At 41.6% G+C, this 25,111-nt stretch overlaps 2 protein-coding genes across 7 annotated transcripts in view; both read right to left on the reverse strand.

The window, feature by feature from the left end:
* Nucleotides 1–434: 434 nt before the first annotated feature.
* CLDN12 (claudin 12) lies at nt 435–12,345 on the reverse strand. 6 transcript variants are annotated; one of them, XM_089776706.1, is made up of 5 exons: nt 12,189–12,284; nt 10,979–11,039; nt 8,471–8,549; nt 7,804–7,870; nt 435–4,409 (listed from the first exon to the last, which is right to left on the reverse strand). In XM_089776706.1, the coding sequence occupies exon 5, from the start codon at nt 4,385–4,387 to the stop codon at nt 3,650–3,652; it is 738 nt and encodes a 245-aa protein (XP_089632832.1). In that variant the 5' UTR covers nt 4,388–4,409; nt 7,804–7,870; nt 8,471–8,549; nt 10,979–11,039; nt 12,189–12,284; the 3' UTR covers nt 435–3,649. The 6 variants fall into 6 exon arrangements, with proteins under 6 accessions (XP_089632832.1, XP_089632831.1, XP_089632834.1 ...); XM_089776705.1 differs by lacking the exon at nt 10,979–11,039 and having other exon boundaries at nt 12,189–12,345; XM_089776708.1 differs by lacking the exon at nt 10,979–11,039 and having other exon boundaries at nt 435–4,393; nt 7,803–7,870; nt 12,189–12,345.
* Nucleotides 12,346–19,039: 6,694 nt separating this feature from the next.
* The window catches only part of GTPBP10 (GTP binding protein 10), a 29,881-nt gene continuing 23,809 nt past the window's right edge, over nt 19,040–25,111 (reverse strand). The window contains exon 10 of the mRNA XM_075922400.2: nt 19,040–20,083. Coding sequence (XP_075778515.2) covers nt 19,881–20,083 — 203 coding nt within the window. The 3' untranslated portion in view covers nt 19,040–19,880. The remainder of the gene's footprint in view (nt 20,084–25,111) is intronic.

The raw sequence follows: 25,111 nt of genomic DNA on the forward strand, positions 1-25,111 counted from the left end.
GCTCTTCAAAGAGTGTTCTCTTTCCACTCTAGGTAGAAATGAGGCCATTAGCAAAATGGAGGGAGAAAAACCATCTTCATAGTCAAAAGGAAATCTATGAAAGAGGCAGTATATCTATATCCAAACTATACATTCCCTTCTTAGAAAAGGAAAGAATGATCCTTGCTATAATTTCTTTTATTTTTCTGATACAAGGAAATATTAATAAATATCAAAGTTTTGGAAGTTGACAGAGCCAACAATAGGAAGAAGAAATCTGATGGAATTTTTTTGGACACAATTAGTGGATCCAAGGAATGCAACAGATGATACATTTGGAGTCGATTAAAACAGTTCAAAGGTTTTCTGACAAAGTCAAAGACCAATGGAAGATCATGTAAATTGCTTTTTTTTTAAATGTATGGTGCAATTTTCATTTTTTTATATAAAAATTTATCAAATAAACCACATCTATGGGTAAACACTTTTTATTAAAAATACATATTTTTTGTTTTACATAAAATAACCTCCACCATAATTAAACATTACTGAAAGTCAGACTGGAATTCTAGTTGGAAAAATACAAGATTTTCATAAACAAAGAGAAGTACAGCACATCACTCAATCATTTTAACTTGGCACATGTTTTGCAACTCACGTTAATATTCCTTATTAGATAATCGTGCAGTACTCTTATGAACTAAACGTGATGCAACATAATATCTTTAAACAGAGATGGCCTGTATTGAAACCCGATCTGAAACACACAAACTTTGGGATACACAAGCATCACAGCTCAGGCCTCTCTCAGCGTTTAAGAAAGATGCTATTTTCAAAACAAGGTTTCATTAGCAGTTTATGCTAATAAGGCCTTTCATGCAGAAAATCTAATTCAAAATCCAAAACTTCTGCCAAAAACCAAAAAATCCACCAGTTTTACCTCTATGGAACACAATACCAGATGCATTTGCTTTCCATTGAAAAACCTCTTTACAGAATAAGAACCTTATTAGATGGTGTTGAACTCTTACAGAAGCTGTCCACCCTCAATTCTTTGTCAAGTCAATAGGAGTTGCAGGTAATAAGAAAGCATGTGGGACCTTGAAGTTCAGGCTCTAGAGGCAGAAAAGACATTGGCCATGGTTGAGGAATGTTTACTGGCAAACTCAGATCATTCAGGCTTTATTTACACTGCACTGTAGTTCGAAATAAGATACGCAATTTGACCTACGCAAATTGTGTATCTTATTTTGATCTTATTTCAAAATAGCTTATGTTATAATTATGCTTATGTCTACACAGCACCAAATTTCAAAATAGAGCACTATTCTGAAATGTCCTTTGTTCCTTGTGGAATGCGATTTACAGGGACGTTGGAATAGCGAGCCTGAAATAACAGGCTTGCTGTTAAGACACGGGATAGCTATTTTGGGATACTGCAGTATCCCGGAATAGCGTTGCAGTATAGATGTAGCCTCAGGAGTAAGGTAGAGGGTAGGCTTCCAACCAGTTTTTCCCTTGCTATAGTGACTCAGACTAAACAGATGGCAGCATGAATAGCCAAAACAAAAATTACAGTCATCTTTGGAAAGATCATAAGGCATAGTTCCACTCTCAAAAATAACTGTGTAGGAATGGCTCAGTGGAATTCTTGTGTATTGTGATGCCATATAAAATGTTTGCTAGTTAAAAGTAAAATGATAGCTATTCTAACTCCCTGCTTGCAGACTTAATCTGGGGTCTAAGAGGAAAGGTTGTAGTACTCCTCAATGCACTACCGCTTGAAATAAAGTTCCTGGGAGGGTATCAGTTGCCCTGTGCAATAGTTATTACTAGTGCTACTACACAGGAAAAAATGAGCCCAACTTGACTCTCAAATCCCAGGTTATGTTTACAAGGCAAGGAATTAGAAACAACTCCCCCTCCCCCAATTTATAAACTGCAAAGGGAGCAAATTTGCTTTGGAGTTAATGACACACAAATATACAGGAAATGCCACAGTTTCACTAATACAAAGTCACTTTTCAGACTGGAACCACAGTTCAAACATGAAAGGATTTGAACCGATCAGAAATACACAGTCAGAAATGTCTGTATGGAGAATATTGCACTTCACTGTGTGAGGCCAGGATTTTCAGATGCAACTAGTGATTTTCAAATACAGAAACCTTGATTTTTCATTGGGTGTGTGCTAGTACTTCATGAACAGGAAGAGTCATTTAACATTTCTCAAATTAGGGTCCTTTAAAAAAATCTTAAGCTACATGTCTACTTTTGGGCAACTAGGGAATCTCATTTTAGGGGGATGGTAACTTCTCGTCAAAAGGGAGTATAGAAACTAACTTGAGTTTAAAAAAATAGTTGAAGAGGGAAGAGATACTGAAACCAAGGGCCAGAAAGATGAAATACTAATTTGTAAATAAATAAGACATATCCTGAAAAGTCCGATAAACTCTGCTTAAAAAAAATCCCATTTACATTGTCTCTAAAAATACAGAAGCTTGTTTTCATTAATATATAAACATGACATCCAGAACGATTAACCTTTCCCCACAGGGTTACAATCTGATTCCCAAAGAGGCCTGTTTATAATAAGCAAACTGCGTTGAATTTTCTGTAAAACTGTTCAAGGTTTATGGAATACATTTGAAAACTGGAGGACATTCCTCTCCAGAACAGAATAATGCTAGTGCAATTTTCCTGTTAGGTCTGTTCTACTTGACGGCCTTTATAATGCAGTATTCAAATTTTAAACAAAAGTGTTTAAATTACAAGTCATATTTTTACATAAAACATAAAATGGAAAAATCTAATGAGATTCATAATTGACCAAAATCTACTGAATGGAATGAAAATGCAGTGAAGAAGAGCAGGGAAAAATTGCAATTTCTGAGATTTAGCAATAGGAGCAAGGACCATTAGTTGGACTGATTTTTTAAATAATCTCTGATTTTTACTTTGAGATTAAAGATAATTTGACCCTAAGATTGCATTTCAAGTACATTAGCAGATGGGCTTTGTTTACGGATAGTGGAAAACAAAGAACATTGTAACAAGACTGACTTAGTTTGTCAAATACTGTTTTCACAGATCATATCCAAAACTATATGCAAGGTTTTGAAGCCCATTTCCTACTCATCTTCCTGCTCCAACGAGCAGATCATATTCTTTTGAGTTTGCCATCCTGCAATGGAAACTGCATCCCACAAAAAGATCTATTGTCCTTAATACATGGTGGATTGGGTCTATTTATATTATTCTTATTGCAGGATGGGAACCTAGGAATAGCTCATCAAATCAGTAAAGAAGTTGAAAACGCCTTTGGTTTGAATAAGCAGGAGGAGTGGATGTACTAAAAAGTCTCTGTAAAATGATTTTTTGACCAGTGATATGTCATTACAGCATTAGCAGCAGTCAATATTTTCCAGCAGTAAATTCAAAGAAGAGGAGATTGGTCAGAAATACTTTAAAAAGTAACAGACTTAAAATATTATGGACCCAATTCTCTACAGTCTTCCACCTTGTACAGTCTGATTTGGGAATATATTACACCCACTTTGCAGCGGTATAAACAATTAAACGTGGGGCAAAGCAGCAGAGAATCAGGCCTGCAATTTCCCAGGTTTGAGCCAGAATAAACATTTGACTTTTGAAACATGGTTTGTTTTCTTTAAGAAGCATGTGTTACTACAGGAATGTCAATTTCAATGGCGGAGAGCCGAGATCTTGCAGAATAGGGCTGGGAGGAATAGCTGTGCATACTGGAAGAATGGGAATAGAGGGGCTGCCAGAATGGGGACGGTAAGGTTTTGCATGCACAATACCACAGAAATAACAGAACTGAAGTGAAAAACAGGCCTCCTGCACTGGCAATGGTAATATACACTGAAATATCAAAAGTAAAAACTGGCTCATATTTTTTGTTTAGGTAGTTGTTATAAAAAATTACCCAGATTGCTGGTGTGAGACAAATGGCACATGCAAGTAGAAACAACAGACCAGCCACAAGGTGGCAGCCTGGACTATTTACAAGACATTTAGCAAGTTTGATGTTCGGTACACTTGACACAAAGGCGGTATTACACATGCCGATCAAACACAGCAGCAGAGCCGAGACAGCAGTTAGCATGCTACAGGGGAGCGCAAACTGGAGCACCCGTAAATCCAGCTGATCGACTGCTGTGTACCACTCTGTGTCATATATCACACAGTCTTTGCTTCCATCAAAGCGTGCACACTTAATCCAGAGTCCAGTGTAAACAGTCAGATTCTTTTCATTTTTATTGAAGGTGTGCAGTCTCATCAGTCTCCAGTTAGGCAGTAAAACCGCAGCAAAGAGTCCTGCTACTGAGGCTGTTCCACTGAGGAAGGCCAGTACTGTCGCTGCATGAACATCCCGGCAGCCCATCCTGGCCCACAGAAAACACTCCCTGTGATAAAAAGAGATGGATTCAGAAGGGAAGAATCTTAAAAGGAACATTTTAACATAGCAGGAAAGAAAACCCCAGGACTTACTGCTCTGTGGCCATGCACTCACTATGTGGAATCATTTATACTAGTGTAGAAGGAATGCAAAGTTGGTGTAAAAGACTACTATTTTGATTCAGTAGATTTTTACATACACATTGCCCAGGCCCAAATGTTGACATGAAGTGCAAGGCAATGGAGACTGAGACTTTGATATACTAGCAGTAATTTTTTTTTCAATAATTAAATTATTAACAATCCTTCCTTAAAACTCACTTCTTCTATATCTCAATGTTAGCCCCTTGAATAACCAAACCAACAAGAACTCCACCAAGCAGATAACTCCAGAGAGCTGTGCTGCCAAACAGTGATAACCCTTTCCTATTAGGGCTTGGAATCTGATTTTAGTGTATAGACTAATGCCATGTCTACACTAGGAAATTATTTTGAATTTACTAAATTCGACTTATGGATGCTCATGTTAAATTTAGATTAACTGGCTAATCGAATAGTCGATGCAATTTGCATCGACTATTCGATTAGATGATAAGGGCACCTCTGCCTTTGAAGTATAGCAACAGCCCAGGGCTTAGTGGAATTCGTGGAAATGCAGATGGTAAACAGGATACAAGTTCTCTCACATGAAGCAATTAATTCTGAAGTAATTTTATCATCATCTTCCTGGTGTGCAAGAATTAGAATAGACAAATTATATCAAGATTCTCAGAGGGGTAGCCATATTAGTCTGTAACTTTAGAAACAACTTTAAGTTGTATATCAAGATTCCGGAGATATGTTTTGAGAAACAGCTAACAACGTCTTTGCTGGATATGTGCCTCATATGCTACCTTAATACAAATTGCAGCTACTTGTGGATGTTACAGGGAACACACTTTCTGGGGTAAACACAACGGCTGTGTCTAGACTGGCATGATTTTGCAGAAATACTTTTAACGGAAAAGTTTTTCCGTTAAAAGTATTTCCGCAAAAGAGTGTCTAGATTGGCAAGGATGCTTTTGCGCAAAAAGTGCTTTTGCGCAAAAGCATCCGTGGCCAGTCTAGACGCGATTTTGCGCAAGAAAACCCCGATCGCCATTTTAGCCATCCGGGTTTTTTTGTGCAAAACAATTCTTCTCTGTCTACACCGGCCCTCTTGCGCAACTATTCTTGCGCAAGAGGGCTTTTTCCCCGAGCGGGAGCGTGAAAGTATTTGCGCAAGAAGCACTGATTTTATACATTACAAAGTCAGTGCTATTGAACAAATTCAAGCGGACAGTATAGACAGCTGGCAAGTTTTTGCGCAAAAGCAAATGCTTTTGCACAAAATCTTGCCAGTCTAGACGCACCCAACCTCTTATCCATTCATACGCTAATGATGATGTTAAAGGAAACAGTGACACAATAGTTATTTCCAACTCTGCTGTGGCCACAATAACACCACACAAACATACACATTAGAGCCCCTCTAAGGGTCTACTGTGCCTGCAAAACAGCATTCAGCTACTATGGAAAGTAGCTTTAGGAAAAGCCATCAGCTAAACTAGATAGATGCCCAGGGCAACGAGTTCTGATGTAGTTACAAAACACCTTTCCTATTGGTACTGCAGATGGTGGAAAAGGGGAATAAGAGGATTTTGGCATCTGAAGACAGGGTGATTGGGAACAGGTTTGGAAATATGCGGTATCATGGCATGAGAGGCAAGTGACTAATTGACTTTACAGGCACTCTTCTCCTTATTACCTGCACACACTCTCCCAGGTCCCCAACAACAAACCACTGATATGTCCTTTGGGCCTCACTAGAAAACCTTCCCTGCATAGGAGCTGCTCCAGGACCTGCTGAAATCAGAGGAAAGATTTCTATTGACTTCAGTGGGAGCTGGGACAGGCCTTATAGATTAATGCAGGGCCCAGCTTCACCCAGAGCCAGCACTGCTTAGTTTGACTCTTAATGGAGTGTGGGGCTCTCCAAATCTGAGAACAGAGAGCACTGAGCATTTTCCTCATTGTCCTTTATAGCAGAAAGGACAAAGACTGGCCAGTCTTTTGGGTGAGATGTAAGACCGAGGGTCGGACCATTTGTTGTCATTCATGCTCCCCTATCCCTGTTCACATTTGGAAGGTTGCTAGCTAAAACATGGTACCAATTTTTCAATCGAGGTACCTACACTTTAGTGTCTTGTGATTTCAACTGAACACAGTCCTTTCCCTCCCACCTTCCTGTCCTTAATTGTGGTGTTGCTATGAACGGCAGAATGTGAGCTTTGGGATCCACGTTGCTATACAAATTTTCTTTGCTAAACAGGCACTGTCAGCCATCCTCTCAACTCTGTGGGTGGTCTCTCTTATACTATGTGCAGCAGAAGCTCAAACTTCTGTTCTTCAGATTATTACACTGTATTTCTCACAACAGTATCTGAACTAGCTGCATTGCAATGAGTAACATGACTAGGCTCTGTCACCTGCTATAGTTCTGCAGCTGAGGAGAGGTCTCCAGGATTCTCAATCTGCACTTTTGCATGAAGGCTACACAATTTATTCAAAAACCTTACCGTGGGGGAAAATATCCAGAACGAAAATGACTTTATTCTTCATATGATCGAATATTCAGGCAGGACAAATATTGACAGCACACAGAGAATTTACTGTCACAGAGTGACCAAGGGTGGAGTTTCGGGATGGTAGTGGAGGCAGCAACCATGCACTCTGGGATATAGCTTGCTTTACATCCCATTTCCTGGACTATTAGGGATTGAAGGGAAAGTACTGCATTCTGTGAGAAGCATTCATGGACTTCAAGTACTTTCCCCTCACTCCCTGATAGTCTGGGAAATGAGATGAAAAGCAAGCCGCACCCGGGAGCGCATGGCTGCTGCCCCCATGCCGTTCTGAAACTATGCCCTTGAGAGTGACTTACCCAAACTTTCTCAAATTGGATTGCTCACAGCCTTTCTTCTGGCTCTCCAACAATAGGGGAAGAAATATGGTCTTATGTTTAGAACAGGAGCAGAAACTGAGGTACATGGACTCCCATCCTGGCTGTCATATCAATAATATGCACTTCATTATGCAGATAATGGCAGGGAAAGCAGTGTTCATGGTAGAAAGAGGCTGATTTTTTCCCCTCTCTTTATGGAGGTACAGTTAAACCACTCAGATAAGGAAGTAATGCTGTTCTTTCTCTGGTTACTAAAGACCACTTCTCTCCTTTACTTTGTGGGGTCCGGCAGTCATCTCTAATCACAGACAATGGCAGTTCACCCTATGTAACAAATATTGCTCGGCAGAATGTGGCTTCAATTACTAATACGGTCCAGAGGTGAGCTGCTTGCACAAGAACTGCTAAAACATACTTACCAAAAAGTGTATCAAATATGGAGAAACCCTGGCGGCTCTTGAGAGCAGTAAAGACGTGCTGTTCAATCTAGAAAAGAGAACAATGTGAGGAAACAGCCAATTGCACATTTTCTTTCATGGAATTCAAGCTGCAGCATTAATACGGAAATTCTGAAATGGCTGCAAGCAGGGAAGTGCCAACCCTGCTCCAATACGTACTTGGCATATAGTGCAAACTATCTTCTTGGGATTTGCCTTTATTGCTAACTTAAATAAAACAACATAGGGCCTAAGATTTCTCCTGGTCCCTTACAGAACCACCCATGTCTCTACCCCTTCCTTCTTTGAGCCAAGGATAATTAATCCCCTGCCTGGCCTCACAGTGCCTCAGCAGAAGAGACATGTGTTGCTGGGGAAGTTCCCAGACCCTGTTACAAGGAACGTAGAATCTGAACATCTCTGTAACGTAAGAATGGCCATACTGGGTGAGATCAAAGGTCCATCTAGCTCAGTATCTTGTTTTCTGGCAGTGGCCCCAGATGCTCCAGAGAGAGAATGAACACAATAGGTAATCAAGTGATCCCTCTCCTGTCACCCATTTCCAGCCTCTGACAAACAGAGGGTAGGGACACCATTCCTACCCATCCTGGCTAATAAGTATTGATGGACCAAATCTCAATGAATTTACCTAGTTCTTTTTTGAACCCTGTTAAAGTCCTGGTCTTCACAACATCCTCTGGCAAGGAGTTCCACAGGTTGACTGTGTGCTGCGTGAAGAAAAATTTCTTATTATTTGTTACCTATTAATTTAATTTGGTAACCTCTAGTTCTTATATTATCGGAACTAGGGATGTTAAATTGCGTTTAATCAGCTAATTGATTAGTCGATACAATTTCCATCAACTACTTGATTAATTGATAAAGGGGGAAACTGCAGAGGGCAAACTGACAACTCTTAATACATTAATACAGACGGTTCTTAATACAAGAGCAGAGGCGCAGTGTCTGGGACCGGGCGCTAGCTGGCAATCAGCTGTCTCAGTTTGCGCCTGGTCCTAGATGCTGCAGCTGGTGGCTCTTAATACATTTAAAAAGTAGAGGCACAGTGTCTGGGACTGGGCACGAGCCAGGACAGCTGATTCCCAGCTCGCGCCCGGTCCCCTCGCTGTCCTCTGCCTCTCCTGCCCCCACCCCGCAGAGATGGTGCTGGGGAGAACCGGCTTTTAAGCCAGCTTCCCACAGCACTGGCTCGTGCTCCCCTCCCCCTTGCTGCCTTTCTCTGATAGAGGTAGCAGGGGTGGGGAAGCAACTAGTCCAGTCACTACTTGACTACTGAATCAGCATATGCTGATCAGGTAGTCGACTAGTCACTTACATCCCCAATGGGAACAAGTAAATAACTTTTTCTTACTGATTTTCTCCATACCTGTCATGATTTTATAGGCCTCTATCATCCCCCTTAAGTCTCCTCTTTTTTATATGGCACCTGTTCCAAACCCCTAATAATTTTTGTTGCCCTTTTCTGAATCTTTTTCAAATGTCAGTATATATTTTTGGAGATGAGGCACCCACATCTGCACGCAGTATTCAAGATGTGGGCGTACCATGGATTTATACAGAAGCAGTAAGATATTCTCTGTCTTATTCTGTATCACTTTTTAAACGATTCCTAAAATTCTGTGCTTTTTTCACTGCTGCTGCACATTCAGTGGTTGTTTTCAGAGAACTATCCACAATGACTCCAATATCTTTCTCTTGAGTAGTTATAGCTAAATTAGTCCCCATCATTGTGTGTGTATAGTTGGGATTATTTTTTCCCCCAATGTGCATTACTTTGCATTTATCAACATTAAAATTAATTTGACATTTTGTTGCCCAATCACCTAGTTTTGTGAGAGCCTTTTGAAGCTCTTCATAGTCCACTTTGGTCTTAACTGTTTTGAGCAGTTTAGTATCATCTGCAAATTTTGCCACCTCATCATTTATCCCTTTCCCCAGATAATTTATAAAATATGTTGAATAGGATTGGTCCCAGTTAAGGATGTTGAATATTGGTTAACTGAATAGTTGAGTAACCTCATGAATTCTTATCGGTTACTCCATTATTCTAGAGTCCCTTGTGGTGGTGCTAGCATCCAGTGCAATCCAGCCCCTCTTCTGAGGAGCACCCTGCCACACTGCGCTGCTGCCTCTGAATCAGAGGCAGCAGCAAAGGATGCCAGGCAGGAGCTGGTCCGTGAGGGGAGCCAGTTTAAAAATCAGCTCCCCTTGCAGAGTGGCTGCCTGTCACCCTGTGCTACTGCTTCTGATACAGGGGTGGCAGCAGTCCGCCTGGGGGTGGGGCAAGCTCTTGGATCAGGCGTGAGCCGGAACTGAGCCAGGCTGCCTGCCCGCCTACCTTCTAATACAGGCCATCCTTGCCTTGGAATTATGGCGAAACAACTTAAAGTGGGGAATTTTTTTCCTGAGGCTGACTTCCATTTGTACAGTTTTTTTTGTGTGACTTAAAAGTGGGGAATGGGAGGACTTATAATGCATTAGTTCCTACAAGCGTCAATGACTTTAGTGCAGATGGATGTATATCGGGGTGATTTATAGCAGGGACACCCTGTAACACTTTAAGCGCAGAACCACAGCCAGGGTAAGTCCTGGACCCGTTGCAAGCTGGGATGGCCAGCCTGCTAAAAAATTTACTGGTGGGGGGAGGAGGGGAAGTGTATCATCTATAGCATTAATCTATAAGCTTTTGCTTATTGGTTTATCAACTACAATATTAAATCCCTAGTCCCAGTACTGACCCTTGGGGGATGCCACTAGTTACCTCTCTCCATTCTGAAAACTGAATGATCAATAAATTTCAAGTTGCTATGCTGTTTCAGCGGCTGGTTCCTAGTTTGAATTTAGCCTGTCAGGGCTTAGAGTCACTGAGGACAACAAGAATCTAAAAGAATATGCACACATTTTCCTATCTATCTGTGGGGATTTCTCCCTCTTCCAAATCTATGCGATTTCTCTGGGTGAAAGGGCATAAATGAAGTGGGAAGAGGAAGGAGAACTGATTTTTAGGAGAGCTGGTAAAATGTATTGGCTAGTCATGTGTAGGTATTATCTCTATCCTGAACTCTAGAGGTCCTCCAACTTTTTCATTCCACAGACCACAACAGAAGAGAAAGATCCTCCCATGGACTTTCCTTACCTCATCGCCAGCATCCTCCCGCAGGAAAGTCCGTGAGAGGATCTTTCTCTTCTATTGAGGTCTGTGGAATGAAAAAGTTGGAGGACCTCTGGAGTTCAGGATAGAGATAATACCTACACATGACTAGCCAATACATTCTACCAGGCTCATTGGTTAACCATGTACACAGTTACACTTTCACATCCCTAGCAGAAACCTGTGGCTATAAAGCAGATACCCACAAATTTGCAGGGCTCTACAGATGCATTATTCAATTAATAGTATATAATCTGCTCAATTCTCAAGTCCTATCTCCATAGTTATTCACCCAGGATGTCTGCATTTTCTTAGTAGGATACATTATGTCTATGCATCACAGAATTGCTAAAAGAGGAAAAGATAAAACTACACAGCCCCAACTTTTGCAAAAGCTTATAAACAAATCACATTCAGAGAAGCTTAATACAATACAGATTTAGAGAGAGAGAGAGACCTAAAATTAGTAGATTTCAAGAAAAGTCTTTACAACATTTTCAAGATTGTGGTAAGTGTAATTATTATACTAGTTGAACCCAAAATTGCATTGAGTTATGGTTAAAAATACAGCAAGCACACTAGTTCACTAGCCCACAGACCTTTCATTAATGTTAGAATACATTAGAGTGATATTTAACAACCGTACCTACCATCTCATTTACCAAAACAATTTATTTTACAAACTAAAAGTCAACAAGATTAAGAAACCTGGAATCTTGCAATATGGCTCTACCGAGAGCCCAGGCTAAACTTGAGTATATTTGGAGTATACCAAAGCAAATGCAAGTGCCTCTTGTGACTAATGAAAAGACGAAGGAACTGTTGTCAAACAGCCTACGACCAACCCCTACAAATGGCAGCCCTGCGTGGGTTAGAATGTGAATCAGGACATAATTATCATCAAAACCATTTCACTCTGATTCTTAGCCCCCGCATTCTAATGACACTTGAACACGAACACCGAATACTAAGGAAAGAGCTCGATTCTCTCAGGCGCTCTAGAAAACTGAGCGCTCATTCCATGCTATAGAAATATACATACATCAGTCCTGCGCTGCTTCTCTACCCCCTGCAGCTATGCAATGGTGGGTTTTCACCACCTCTCCACACTGAAATCCACGCCATCCTGAAGGGAAAAGGCTAGAAAGCAGTACAGGGCAATGGCTGTACAACAACAACATTCCTAAGCACATACCCCTTTCCTAGGCACGCAGCTCTTAATTCGCAAACACTGCGCTGTGGTGGCTGGTGTTGCTGCTATTCCCTTCTCAGTCTTTCAGGAAGTCGTGGCCTTTCCCAGAAGTGCTCAAAGGCTTCTGGGATTGTAGTCCTGCTTCTCCCCGATATATCATTTATCTTGGTTTCCAAGACTACAATTCCCAGGATTCCCTCTTGGAAATATTTCCTATGCAACATCCTTCAAAATCGGCTCCTGCAGCTTATTTCTGCTATGCCAATGTGGTGTTAATGTAGTCAAGCCCTGCAGTCAATCACCATCTTTTGCTAACAGGCAAGGGCTCTAACAGGCAGACAAAACACACTGATTGGAACACAAACCTATGCAAATGTTAATTATATAACTATAAATGCTTCTCAGAGTTCCTTGTCAGTATCATTAACCTCCAAAATGAAAAAATAATGAAATATGTCTCCCAAAATTATGAGACTGGTTTTAAAATAATCAGATGTAAAATAAAATAATAATAAATGTGGAGAGGACTTTCTTATTTGTCTTGATGGTGATCTTCAAAGGGCCAAGTTTTCATACATTCCATTAGAACCAGAAGAATGCTAGACATTTACTTAAGAAAACTTAAAAAACTTGAGATTCTCATATAGTCCCACTAGAAGATTTACCTGGTGTTGCCAAGATCTGGTTCTGGAGGGTGGGCTGGCCTGGAGCTGGGGACAAGGGGAGGAGGACGGTGGTGTGGACCTGGCCTGGGATTAAGGGTGCTTAAAAACATACCAACAACAAAAATCACAAACACATTAGAATCATAGGAATTGTCAGCATTGCTTCCCCCAAGAAGTTTACAGTAGTTTGTTTTCTGAGCATTGTATAATATTAATACATAATACCCAATTTCTACCATCACTGAATTTCAAGCATTTTACAGAACAGTATTGGGAACTGTTATCCCAATTTTAGAGATGGAGAAACTGAGGCATGAGGAGCTGACGTGAGTTGCTCACGGTTATCCAGGATAGTGGGTTTTTTGTTTGGTTTTGGAATAGGTCCAACGAGGGCTCAGAGTCATTTGTAATCCACTTATGTTTGCATGGGGCAGGCTCAGTAAGTCTACATGCTGGAGATGAGATGGGAGAAGAAATGCAGAAGCAAGGGAGCAAGGTGGTGTCTTGTATGGGCTGAAGAATCCTTACCCCTTCCAGGTTTCAAAGAAAGGGAAGTTTATTTTTTCAAGTGAATACACACACCCACACTTGTACCTAAATCTACTATATATTTGAGAGAGTTTGTGTGTCTCTCAGTCTGTTCAAGAATTTCTCCCTAAACTGTAACAGCTAGGACCATCAAATTTGGTATGCAGCTTCCTCTTATAGCATAAAGCAAGGTAAGGGTTTGATTGTGCCAGGACAATGGGGTTTACCTGGAATGTGACTGTTTCTAATAAAATGGAAAGGAAGGGCACTGCTAGCAGGGACAATTATACTGTGTGATGACCACAAGGGAGCAGCAAGGGGCCAGAATGGGGACAGCTGGGAGGGGCTGGGATAGTCCTCTCTTCCTGGGGCAGGTTGCATTCTGAACCTTTCATCCCCAACTGTACCCCAGAGCAATGACTTAAATGAAGAAAAACAAAAATGGAGGTAAGGACCCGAGCAACACCAGGTAAATCTAGTTTGGGAATAAAAGAAAAAACAAGGGAAGGTTACTGTTGGACTGTTTCCAAAGTTTTGAAATGTGAAACAAGAATTGCAACAGGGATGGATTAAAAAAATCTTGATCTTCTAATGTATTGGTCTGCTATATCTCAGGCCTGGTCTACACTTACAATTCAGGTCCACATAGCTACCTTGCTCAGGAGTGTGAAAAATACATTGAGTAACATAACCATACCAAACTAACTCCCAATACAGATACAACTTAATCAGTGGAAAAATGCTTCCATCAAGCTGGTGACCATTGCTCGTAGAGGTGTATTCATTCCTGCATTGACAGAAAACCCCTTCAGTCACTGTTGGCTGCCTCTACAGTTCAGGTTCTGGCAGCATAGCTCTACCTGTGTAGCCCTAGTAGCACAGACATTCCCTCAAGTATCCCCTTCCTAAACCTGCTATCCCAAGGGTCTCTTCCCTTCTTTAAGATGAAAGGAAAAATGATGGGCTGACCACACTTCCAGGGGAAACTACCACTTCTCATGCCACCAGGATGGAAAAAGTCTTTAGGCACTTAAATTGAGAAATGAATTACAGCTTCTGCTTTAATTTCTTATATACAGCACTTATAAGTAACAACTGAACTAATATTGAGATGAAGTGATACCAGGAAACTCGTGAGTTCTTTGTTTGAAAATGTTAATGAAAACCCAGAGAAGATATATTCTTTTTCCCCTTCCTTAGTGAGTTCAATAAAACAATGGGGCTGTCTCTACACTGGCGCAATCTTGTGCAAAAGCGGATGCTCTTGTGCAAAAACTTGCTGCCTGTCTACACTGGCTGCCGCGTGTTCTTGCACAAGTAAACTGATGTTCTAATGTATGAAATCAGGGCTTCTTGCGCCAGAACTCTGATGCTCCTGCTCAGGAATAAGCCCTTTTGCGCAACTGTTCTTGCGCAAGAGGCCAGTGTAGACAGGCAACATGAATTTCTTGTGCAAGAAAGCCTTATGGTTAAAATGGCCATCAGCTCTTTCTTGCGCAAGAGAGCATCTACACTGGCATGGATGATCTTGCGCAAAAGCACATGCCAGTGTAGACGCTCTCTTTTGGAAGACTTTTTGCAGAAGTCTTCCGCAAAAGAGTTTGTGTGAGAACGTGCCAGTGTAGACGTAGCCCCTGGATGTTACATTATTAACCTTTACTTAAAATGAGAGATCCTATAAATGCTAGTTAGTTGAATTACATGGATCATATGCTCAATGTGTGTGCTCTCCTTTCAGCTCCCTCCTCAGTGACTAAATAAGTAACTGGATTTTGTGGGTGTATGTTAAAGGTCTCAGCCACATCCCACTGTATGACATAAATAAGGTCCAAATGGCTGATGAGAATATGGCTTTGAATGGCCATTGTTCACACCCTTGTATGGTACCCAGTCATCTTACAATGTTTTAGAAATGTGCATCTGTCTATCTGTCCAAGTCCATCTGCTCAAGAACTCCTAAACAGTAACAGTGAGGACCACATTTGATATGCAGCTTCCTCCTATCATAACAAAGCAAGGTAAGGATTTGGTTGTGTGAGGATAATGGGATGTGCCTGGAATTTGAATGTATTTCATAAAACAGAAAAGGAAGGACCTTGTAGGAGGAACAGTTATTCTGTAGAATGATCAGAGGGACAGCGAGGGGCCAGAGATGGGGACTGGGATAGCTAGAACTCCATTGTGCCAGGAAGGGGCAGGGGGGAGAAAGGGACCACTATCTACTATATATTTCAGAGAGTTTGTCTCTTTGTGTGTCTGTCTGTGCCCTAGGCAGAGGAAATGTCCCCCCACCCCCAACAGTGCCCACAGCAACTGCATTGGCAATGGAGAGGCACTTTTTACTTGGCCCCATCCTGCTATGGTGAAAGAGGGCTGGGGTTGTCTTCTCTTTCCAGAGTAGCCTGCATACTGATCCCTTCATCCTCAGCCTCCTCCAGAACAATGATTTAAATGAAAAAACAAAACCAAGAATCAGGCAGATCTTCTAGTAAGAAGATATGAACAGACCAAAGGTCCATCTAGCCCAAGATCCTGTCTTCTGACAATGGTCAATGCCAGGTACCCCAGAGGGAATGAACAGAACAGGGAATCATCATGTGATCCATCCCATTGCATATTCTCAGCTTCTGACAAACAGAGGGTAGGGACACTATTCCTGCCTATGCTGGTTGATTGTCCATCAGTGGCTAGCCTCCATGAATTTATCTACTTATTTTTTTGACCTTGTTAAAGTCCTGGTCTTCACAACATCCTCTGGAAAGGAGTTCCACAAGTAGACTGTCATGTCTGAATAAGCTTGTAAGGTCGGCTTGTAAAAAGAGTATTCTGTATCCTGCAGTGAAGTGTAATGAGTCTGTGCTGCATTGTGTTCTGCTCCTGTTGAAAACATTAGCCTACTCCAATAATGAAGAAATGTAATTAATGAAGTTTATCAGACTATAAAAGAATTTTATAACAGTGAGGAATTAAGGTTTTCTTCCCAGTAATTGTTTACATTTATATACTAGTAAAATATTCTATAAATCAATATAAAGTATTAATTTTGCCTTTGGAAACATGGTAATGGATATTTGAAATGGATGACATTGTACAATGAAGGAGTACAAGTTATTTTTCCAGGTTTTGAGTACTAAGCTAATTCCCCTCATACATGCACAGTATTTTTTCCAAGCAGGATGCTCACTCTGCTTAAAAGTGGGCAGACTGGACATCTAAGTAAAAGGAGAAAAAGTATGTTTCACAATTAAGAGCAGGAATGTGGAGCAAGTACTTGTGTGATCTTGGTCATTTTACTTTATCTTCCTTTTCAGAGGAGTAGATTATCATCCTAGGTCCCAAGCTTTCCTCTACTTCTGTGAGCAGGCAATATAGTAAGATGAAACCATAAAACAAAAGTCCGTGTATCAGAGGCCTGTTCTGCTGTCCAGCTAACAATGGACAAAACATGGCTAACAGAGTAAAGCTAAGCTGTGAGCAAGAGGCAGGCCCCTACTCACAGAACTTGGCAGGAAAGGGCTGAGTGCACAAAACACTAATTGGTACTAGGTACAGACTGCAGAACAATAACTGGTACTGGTCATAAAGCACATGGTATCACTAACACATTAAAAAAGACCTTGGTACCCACTCCTCACAGATACAGACCCACGTTCAGGAAAGGATCTAAAACGATAGCATGATGGACAGAGATAATCATGACCACGAGGTACAGGGTCATGGGTGGTATCTAAGTAGTGTCAGAGAGTGGTAACCTGACAAAGGCAGAGGATGGCAATCTGATACATCAGTAGTGATGGGTGATTTGTTTGTACCAGTATATAAAGTGATGTTTGGGGGGGGGGACAGTCTTTGTATGACCAAGGGGGCAGGGGAAATTTCCCACTGATTGAGTCAGTCCATTGTTACAGGGTACATATGTGCAGTGGTTCAGTAGAGTCTACTGACAACTATTACTGTACTTTGCTTAACAATAAACCTGGCCGGGCACCTTCGATCCTTATCTGGTTTGTGGTCTTTGGGGGCTCTCTTGGGGTCTACTGTGGAGACTAAGTGCACAGGTCGACACAGCACACGTCACTGAGCACAAGCAGCCTTTTGGTTTTCATCATCAACGGAGCCAGAGACCTGTGAGGACACTTCAGCAGTAAATCCTGACTGCTTCCTGAATAACTGCAAAGTGCAGGACAGATTCTCTGCTCCACAAAACCGTAGCCCCCAAACATTAGAAAGTCATAGAATCATAGAATCATAGAATAATAGGACTGGAAGGGACCTCGAGAGGTCATCGAGTCCAGCCCCCCGCCCTCAAGGCAGGATCAAGCTCCGTCTACACCATCCCTGACAGATGTCTATCTAACCTGTTCTTAAATATCTCCAGAGAGGGAGATTCCACCACCTCCCTTGGCAATTTATTCCAATATTTGACCACCCTGACAGTTAGGAATTTTTTCCTAATGTCCAATCTAAACCTCCCCTGCTGCACTTTAAGCCCATTACTCCTTGTCCTGTCCTCAGAAACCAAGAGGAACAAATTTTCGCCTTCCTCCTTGTGACACCCTTTTAGATATTTGAAAACCGCTATCATGTCCCCCCTTAATCTTCTTTTTTCCAAACTAAACAAGCCCAGTTCATGAAGCCTGGCTTCATAGGTCATGTTCTCTAGACCTTTAATCATTCTTGTCGCTCTTCTCTGTACCCTTTCCAATTTCTCCACATCTTTCTTGAAATGTGGCGCCCAGAACTGGACACAGTACTCCAGCTGAGGCCTAACTAGTGCAGAGTAGAGCGGCAGAATGACTTCACGAGTTTTGCTTACAACACACCTGTTGATACAACCTAGAATCATATTTGCTTTTTTTGCAACAGCATCACACTGTTGACTCATATTCAACTTGTGGTCCACTATGACCCCTAGATCCCTTTCTGCCATGCTCCTTCCTAGACAGTCGCTTCCCATCTTGTATGTATGGAACTGATTGTTCCTTCCTAAGTGGAGCACTTTGCATTTCTCTTTATTAAACCTCATCCTGTTTACCTCTGACCATTTCTCTAACTTGCTAAGGTCATTTTGAATTATGTCCCTATCCTCCAAAGAAGTTGCAACCCCACCCAGTTTGGTATCATCTGCAAACTTAATAAGAGTACTCTCTATCCCAATATCTACATCATTGATGAAGATATTGAACAGTACGGGTCCCAAAACAGACCCTTGAGGAACTCCACTTGTTATCCCTTTCCAGCAGGATTTAGAACCGTTAACAACAACTCTCTGACTACGGTTATCCAGCCAATTATGCACCCACCTTATCGTGGCCCTATCTAAGTTATATTTGCCTAGTTTATCAATAAGAATATCATGCGAGACCGTATCTTTTCACAGCTACATACTCAAAAGTTTTCCCTAGTGCAGAATCTCCAACTGATATACTGACAGGCTACCCAGCTCCTACAGAAACACAACAGTCAGGCCCTTCAATTTTTACCAGGTGGCTGAGTTTAGAACATCACCACAGCTGCTCCCCACTCAACTAGAGTGGTAGTCAAAGCATAGAATCAAAGTATAAAAAGTTCCTTAACTCTCCTACACCCAGAGGCCACAGAGAATCTGTGCAGTAGGAGAAAAAAAGGGAAGCCTAGAGCAAAAATAAAAGACCCAAATACTTATAGCTTCATTTCATGTTTGTTGAAAAACCTTCAAAAAAGATAAAATCCATCTATCACTGAGAGTACTTTTGGCAGCTGAAATTGGTTAAACAAAGCAGATGGTCTAAGTGATTAAAAACAGGAAACCACAAATTGGCCAGTTTGTTGATGGCCACATAAGCATAGCTGTTATCCTACACCAGTGGTTCCCAACCTATTTGAGCATATGGACCCCTTTTCGATCTATTAAACCTCCCTGAGGGGAGAGAAAAAAAGAAGAAGTGAAGATTGGGCCCACAATCCTTATTTTTAAACATTCCAGGTGCAGGGAGTTCCACCAGGGGTCCACAGATAACAGGCTGGGAACCTTTGTCCTACACTAGTCTTTTAAAGCTAAAAGTTAAGAAAAAAGCATTTCACAATTTACCGTGTTCCTTATGATAATAGACTGAGCATGTAAAACAGTATATTCCCAAGCAAAATCCCAATTTCAAGCACTTTCCTTTATAGCTTTAGTGCGTGTAGGTAAGTAATAAACAATACCTACCCCCCCCATATGAAGAAATTACATATTTGTTTTAGAAAACGTACTAAATAACTGAAGAATACTATTCATTTCACACAGCTAAACAACAATTTCCTTATTGTGTCCCATTTCTTGTAATGTGTGAAAGACAGGATTCCAGATTTGCTTTCGAAATAAGAAGGTTCAATTGATAGTAGAATAGAGTCAGAACTATGAAGTCAAGTTCAATCTCACGAGGACTGTGTTCTTGAGAAAACCACACATTTAGCATCCACTCAGATGTCCACAAACAGTGAGTAAATATCCAAAAACTGATTATCTCCTTTAATTATGTTATACTTCTGAAGTCTGTAAAATACGAAGTTTCTCTTTCTGATATTCTTCTTTCTCCTTCTCTGCTTCTTCATCTAATGATTTTCTTATGCAGGTTTTTAGCTCCTCTATTCCTTCTCCTGTATGTGCCGACACCGGGATAATATCTTTAAAGTCTATGGTACTCTGTGGAAGCATCTCTTTCTCCACTAAATGTAAAGAGTCTGAAATGGAACATATTTATAGTTACTACACAATATTTTACAATACCATAAGGTGCTGATAAAAATTTGCCTAATTGGGACTTTAGTTGTATTTTAGAAAATAAAATACCATAATATCCTTTTATACTGGGACTAAATTTGCAGTCTTTCAAAATTTATTTTAATGATTTCAAAGAGACCGTTTCAGAACAGAAATACTTGCAATAGCAGTTTTATTTTTGTATTATAATTCTCTTGCACTCAGAAATTGAGATTACGGCCTGCACCTCTCAGAGAAGGCACAGAACTTGTGTGTGAGCGTTCCTTCCTCAATTCTGATGCTAGAGCAATTCTTCTATAATTCAGACAGTTGTGGGGGTCTACCGCAAATACAACAGCCTCCCTCAGGTTGCCCAGAATCTCTTCAGCACCATTCCTGATGACTCCTCCATGTCAGGGTCTGGAAAGTGGCCCTCAGACAACCTTACTCTCTTCTAATATGCTTGTGGAATTCTTCCCCACCTGGAACCAGGGCTTTAAGGCATTTTCCAGGCTGTTCCTCCAGTCTAAGGGTGAACACTAATTTTTGATGGAAGGGACACCACTCCAAGATATCGGAAAGTGGTCAAGGGCTGCACTTTTCTATGGAGTTGGTGTGGGATCCGGGATTGAGGTTGGGTATAGAAGGGCACTTGGGTTAACGGGTTGGGGTGCAGGAGAGGCTCAGGGGTCTGAGAGGGAGTTAGGTGAAGGAGGGGGGAGTGACATGGGGCAGGCATTAGTGTGTGGGATCCAGGCTGGCTAAGGGTTGAGAAGAGTCTAGCCTGGAAGAGGAGTGCAGGGCCTGGGAGGGAATGGGGTGCCAGAAGCAGGCTCTGGCAGGGAGGCACTTACCTAAGTAGCCAGCAGCATTCTCAGGCAGGCTTCCCTGCCTGCCAGCAGCCCTAGATTACTCTGTTTCATGTGGCTCTTTGCATTGGAAGAGGAAGGGGGAGAGGCTTCAAGTGTTACCTCTGCCCCTAGCAAAATCTTTCCAGTTTCCAGCCAATGAGAGCTGAGAGATTTTACTGGTGATGGGGCCAGTGTGTGAAGCCTCCCCACTTCCTGCAGTGTAGAGAGCCACAGGGAGCAGCCAACCGCTTTAAGTGGTGCTGCTCCCTGCCACAAGAGCAGAATGCAGGCCAGATTATAAAGCTTGGCAGGCTGTATCTGGTCCACAGGCTGTATCTTGCCCAACTCTGCTCCAGCCTAAAAGGACTGGACATGGGATGAGGATCTCAGCTTGTCTTGTTGTCCTGAGATTTTTGCCTATTCTAACACCAAAACCATCGGACACTATTATTCAACCCTAGAATATGATCCCTAAAATGTAGGAACAGACTAGCTTTAATCTTTACTTTAAATAATTAATTAGATGATCTAATAAGATTTATTCAATTTCCAACATCTGCTTGTCAACTCAGAATTATCACAATTGTGAATTTACTATAGGTTGGACCTCCCTCGTCTGGCACCCTCAGGCCTGACTGGTCCTGGATGAGAGATTTTGCTGGACCAGGGAAGGTAATTTCTGGACCCCCTGCTCCCAGCCTCCCCCTACGGCCCAACCCGCAGGCCTCCTAGCCAATGCCCCACCTTTTGCTGGTCCTGCTGCTATGATGAACCCACTGGGCAGCCATCGTTGCCGTGGCTCCGGGACCCGCCAGGCAACCACGTGTCTCTCCCAACCCCACTGGGCAGACTTGCTGTCACGTGCTGGATGGCACCACTATCAGCTTGCTGAGGGACTCTTGCCACTGGCCCTCCACTGGGATTCAATGGTCCATGCTGGACCACGGATGTTGCCAGACCATCCTGGTGAAGAGAGTTTCAACCTATAGTACTTTTGCCCACTACGTATGTCCCAAGTGAGCTAACTTGTGTAGTGGGCTTTATAGTACTGAGACAACAGCTGACTGGACAAATTTATGATCTCATATTGAAAAGATTTAGGATGAAATCTTGGCCTAACTGAGGTCCATGGGAGTTTCACCATGGACATCAGTGGAGCCAGTATGTGATACTGAGCAAGAAAGTGTTAAGCAACTAGCAGGATGTGAGATTCAAATTCAATTTTTAAAGACATTAGAAAAACATGAAAGTGGTAATTAGGGCCATTCCTTATTGCGAGCTAATAAAGCATTGTTAGAGACACTAGAACTCTGAAATGTAAACTTTTATCATTTAAGAGTCAGAAGACTGCAACTATACGTGTATGTTTACCTATATCTTTGTTAGATGTTGGCAGCATAGCCAGGTTAGTTTGCAGATGATAAGCTTTTCATCCTATTAGGGATGTTATCAAGTAGTCCACTACCCCATAAACAGTGGAGTATAGACTACTTGCTCTCTCCCCCCTCCCGCTGCCTCTATGAAAGGCAGCAAGGGTGGAGGGGGACAGGAGCTGGTGAGAGCCGGCTTAAAAGACAGTTCCCCCCAAGCACTGTCTTTGTGGTGTTGCCTGCCCCCATCCCTGCTGCCTCTATTAGCGGGGAGCTGGCACCCTGGGGACAGGGACTGCTGCCGCCAAGCAGTACCTGTTGCCGGCAGACAGGGCTGGCTGCTGCGAATAGGCTGCTGGACCAAGTGCGAGCTGGGACTGAACAGTCCCGACTTGCGCTGGTCCAGGATGCTGCGACTCTGCATTTTAAGTGTAGTAAGAGCTCAGCAGCTTTTACTACATTTCAAATGCACAGCTGCAGCGTGGGTGGGTCCCACTGCTCAGTCCCAACTTGAGCCAGCTCCCGGTGCAACCCCCACTGCGGCTCTGCAGAGCAGCCCTCATCAACTAATCATGTAATCAATATAATATAGCATCCTTATGTCCCATCAGTTACTATGTTCTATATGATTCACAATTCAAACGGGAATATTAACATTTAGCTGAAACTTGGATGAAATAGCTTTGTCCATACTTCTCTTTGAAGTTTTTAGTAAACTATGGATGTATCTTTGGATGGCCTCATGCTCATTAAAGCAACTAATAGCCTATTGTGACACAGAGCCAGAAAGGGCTACAAAATTAGCAGGCTAAAAGGTCCAGAGTCAATCTTTAGAAATATATTAATAGATGTTTGTGTTTACATATATAGTTAGGAACTATTTGATTACATCGTTAACCTCTATCACTGTATACTGTTAATTCAGCAATCAAAAGGAGATACTAACATTTTAATGAACTCTAAATATAGTGTAGATGGTATCATGAGCTTTCGTGGGCACAGTCCACTTCCTCAGATGACCAGAGTTTACCCACATTTGAAGAAGTGGGCTGTGCTCACGAAAACTAATACCACCATTTACATGTTCTGTTAGTCTATAAAGTGCTACCAGACCATTTGTTGTTTTTTAAGTTTATGCTATACAGACTAACTCGTTTAAATATAGTGATATCTCTGCCTTGATTTCTCTTTGAAGCAAACCATGTACAAACGGTGGGAAATAGGCAATTGCCTTACTTTAATCAATGTTGCTAATTATCAGTGATGTTTAAGAAACAGGAGGTTACGTCAAAGACACTACTGTTCACCCAAGGACTGCACATAGTTATGAAGCTGTTTGGAAAAATGTATTCAGGGTTTTTGGGACATGATCCCATCATCACAAATCTGCTTATGCTTCATCCGGGGAAGCCAGAGCTATGAGACTGAGGTCTCCAGCTTTATTCTGGGTCACCCAGATATTGAACATCAGACTGAATCTTTGGACTAATTCTGAAAGTACTCTTTGCAACTCAGCAGCTCACCAGCTTTACTCTGAAACTGACCTCAGAACTCTATCCATGTCTGTATAATAATCTCTTAAGCAATACTTTTTCTTTTTTAATAAATCTTAGTTCAGTTAGTAAGAATTGGCTGTAAGCATTTATTTGGGCAAGAACTGGTATTCATTGATCTGACAGCTAATATGTTCAATCCTTTGGGATTGGTAGAACTTTTCATATGATGAACAATATTTTAATAGTCATCATACTGACTTGGTTGTCTAGGTGGAAGCAAAGACTGACTTCCTTTAAGGGAACTATGTTTTTGGCTTCTGAGTAAACAAAGTATTGTAGAAGCTGTTTTAGAAAGAACTCTAGGGCCTGATGTTTTCATCTCAGACTTGCTTAAGCTTGAGTCACTAGACTGAGTTCTCTAACACCAGTTTGTATTACCCTGCTATTTCTCATGAAAATTTAGAGAGACTCTACATGGATAGCTAATTGAATTATAACCTATGGAACTGATTTTGAAAGAATATTCGGCCACTCAACAGCTCACCATCTTTATAATGAAGTTTACATAAGAAATTTACTCACATCTGTATGCATAATGATCTTTTAACCATAATCACTCTTTTTTCAAAGCATGTACTTGGGTAAGATTTGAAATAGTAATTGGACTAATGAGAAATGTGTCTGATCTTTTGGTACTGGTAAAAATTTATGCTGACATTTTCAGTAATCCTCACCATATCTGACTTGGGTGTCTGGGTGGCAGCCTATGGCTGGATTGTTTTAACTGAATATTGTTTTTGGATTCTGGGTAAGATGCTGGCTTGTTGAATCTAATTATTAGAATAAGCACCAATTTTAGGAATTATCTGCTCTGCTGTTTGCCCTGATTGATCAATCCCAATCTAACCCCTCCAGCCACCAGAATCGCACTTTACAATTATTGACCTTTTATAAATGAAGTTTTCATATAAATTGTGTAGTGTATACCCACCCTTTTGTGAAACTTGAGAGTTCTTACTTACGTCAGTCAGGATCCTAGAGTTTAGAAATGTGTACTGCAAAGAGCAATCAGCCAAAAAAGAGGAAAGCGGGAGGCCTCAAACTTTCTAAATAAATTTCAGGTAAAAATGAATACCATCTCTGCTTATTGTATACAGGCAGTCCCCGACTTACGTGGATCTGACTTACGTTGGATCCCTACATACAAACGGGGCTTTTCTCGGTGCGGAGGACACAGGCGGCAGGACCGCCCAGACGCGCCGCGGTCCCGCCGCCCGCGTCCTCCGCGCCGA

The sequence above is a fragment of the Pelodiscus sinensis genome, chromosome 2 (assembly GCF_052426305.1).
Source record: "Pelodiscus sinensis isolate ZL-2025 chromosome 2, ASM5242630v1, whole genome shotgun sequence".
Lineage (NCBI taxonomy): Eukaryota > Metazoa > Chordata > Testudines > Trionychidae > Pelodiscus > Pelodiscus sinensis.

Bases quoted from the DNA above. Each gene is read 5' to 3' on its own strand.
- CLDN12 (XM_089776705.1), bottom strand. From the start codon at position 4,387: ATGGGCTGCCGGGATGTTCATGCAGCGACAGTACTGGCCTTCCTCAGT.